Here is a 2461-nt window from a genome sequence, read left to right as displayed (position 1 = left end):
CGCACCGGGGGGGCGCCGCGCCCGCCGAGGGACCCCGGTTGGGAAAGCGGCTGGGGGTGATGTGAGGAAACTGGGCGGTGGGACGAGCAAAGGAACCGCTTTCGGGAGGGTTTGTGTCAAGGAAAAACCCTGCAACATCAAAGCGGGGGCTGCTATCAGCCGCTTGCAAGTGGGAGACGAAAGGCAGAGAGCCAAGAGGGGAGGGAGCGGGGACACGCGCTCGCTCCCGGCCACCCCGCGGGGCTGGGGCAGGCGGGTGCTGTGCGTCCCCTCCAAGGTCACCCTGGCCCGCGGCAGCGGGAGCAGCTGGATCGCATCCCCTGGGGATGCCCACCCCCTGCGTGCTGGCCAGGATGGGCAGGAACGACCTGGCTGTGCCCCCCGGCTCCCAGCCCCGCAGGGGTGAATTCGCCCCTGAGTGCAGCACAACCCCCCACCCCCCAAAAAAGCACTGGGCCAGGGCGATACTGGGGAAGGCCGGGGAGCTGGCGGTGCATCGCAGCTCAGGACTTTATACCTCGCTCTGAAACACGCAGGCATGGCTGGCACCGGCTTGTGCCCCTCCACCGCGCCCTGACACCCAGCAAACCATTGCTCCCAGCAAACCATCACCCCCAGCAAGCCATCGCTCCCAGCAAGCCATCGCTCCCAGCAAACCATTGCTCCCAGCAATGCTCCCAGCAAACCATCGCTCCCTGCAAACCATCACTCTCAGCAAACCATCACTCTCAACAAACCATCGCTCCCAGCAAACCATTGCTCCCAGCAATGCTCCCAGCAAACCATCGCTCCCTGCAAACCATCACTCTCAGCAAACCATCACTCTCAACAAACCATCGCTCCCAGCAAACCATTGCTCCCAGCAATGCTCCCAGCAAACCGCCGCTCCCAGCAAACCATCACTCCCAGCAAACCATCACTCCCAGCAAACCATCACCCCCTGCAAACCATCGCTCCCAGCAAACCATCACTCCCTGCAAACCATCGCTCCCAGCAAACCATCACTCCCAGCAAACCATCACTCCCAGCAAACCATCACTCCCAGCAAACCATCACTCCCTGCAAACCATCACTCCCTGCAAACCATCACTCCCTGCAATGCTCCCAGCAAACCATTGCTCTCAGCAAACCATCGCCCCATGCAAACCACTGCTCCCAGCAAACCATTGCTCCCAGCAAACCATCGCTCCCAGCAAACCACTGGTCCCCCACTCCCGGCGCCACGTGGGCAGGAGAAGAGGGTTAATCCCAAGGAGCAGAGCGCGGCACGCTGGCCGCATCCCATCCGCTTCCCCGCTTTATCTCACAGTTCAACAGAGGGTTCCATAAATACGAAGCAAATACCAAAACCCTGATGGACGCAGAAAGGAAATCCAAGATTCCCGCTGGGAGCTGGCTCGTGGTGCTCGCAGGAGGGTGGGCTTTAAAAGCAAAGTCAGGCTTTATCTGCGGGACTGCTACTAGAGCCAATCTTTTCCTTTTTTTTTCTTTTGGTTCTGCAAAAATCTTGTGTAAATCTGAAAAAAATTGCATCGCCATACTGCTTGTTCTGCTAACTGTGGTTTTTAAGCTTAAAGGAGATGTCAGCAGCTCCGTTTGTACGGGCAGAGCTGCAGGGTACGGACGGGCTGCCCCGCTCGGACATCAGTAACAGGCACCTTCCCCAGCCAAGGGGCTGGAGGAGGAGGAGGGCTTCGTTATGGCAAGATCTGGCAAGATAAATAAAGTGGATACAGCCAGGTCCGAGCCCCAGGGGTCTGTTGTTTCCCACGCTGGCGCACCCCTTGCGATCGGCGAGGAGACGCCGTGCTGGGCACCGCGGGGCTGCCGTGCGGGCAGGCGAGCCCGAGCATCCCCCGGGATGGCGTTCCCCGGGAAAGCACGCCGGGCTGCACCCATAGGCTCTTTCACCTATAATCCCAGATTTAGGGACAAAGCATTTCTCTTAGCTAAAACAAGTCTTTGCTAATCCAAAAGCCCTTTTACCTAAGTACCCCAAAGCCCAGCCTTGGCACAGCACCCGGCCGTCTCCGGCTGTCCTCCTCCGGACGGGGGGGGCTGATGCTCCCACGGGTCCGCAGGTCGCCAGCTCTGAGCCTTTCTGCCCCCCTCTTACCTGTTTTATCTCAGAGGTGGTGGGACCTGCCGTCCAGAGGGGGATGTCACCAGGGTGGGTGGCTCTGCCTTACCTTGTGCCCCACGTCCGACCACCCGAAGAGAACCGGGGACACGTCCAAGCCGTCAAAGCGCCTGTTGGGGGGAAGCGCCGCCCCAGCCAGGGCCACCAGCGTAGGGAAGATGTCCAGGGTGCTGGGGAAAGAGGTGGCTTTCATCAGAGCAAGGAGCAAAGATCCCTGGCGTGGCCCCCCAACCCCACCTACACCCCGCAGCCCCTCGCCCGGTGGGCGCTCGGTGCACCGATGGCAGGGGGGCACCTTGGGGGGGGGGGGGGGGGGGGTGC

The 2461-nt window shown here is 60.8% G+C and overlaps 1 protein-coding gene across 1 annotated transcript in view; it reads right to left on the bottom strand.

Annotated features, from left to right (window-relative positions):
* ARSG (arylsulfatase G) overlaps positions 1 to 2461 on the bottom strand; it is a 31120-nt gene that overhangs the window by 2935 nt on the left and 25724 nt on the right. Inside the window, exon 8 of the mRNA XM_035901554.1 lies at positions 2190 to 2310. Within this exon, the coding sequence (XP_035757447.1) occupies positions 2190 to 2310 (121 nt within the window). The remainder of the gene's footprint in view (positions 1 to 2189; positions 2311 to 2461) is intronic.

This window comes from Egretta garzetta, unplaced genomic scaffold, assembly GCF_000687185.1.
Source record: "Egretta garzetta isolate BGI_Z169 unplaced genomic scaffold, ASM68718v1 scaffold19, whole genome shotgun sequence".
Classification (NCBI taxonomy): Eukaryota; Metazoa; Chordata; class Aves; order Pelecaniformes; family Ardeidae; genus Egretta; species Egretta garzetta.
Note: the sequence above shows the minus strand (reverse complement) of the source record. Positions and strands in the feature narration are given on the sequence as shown.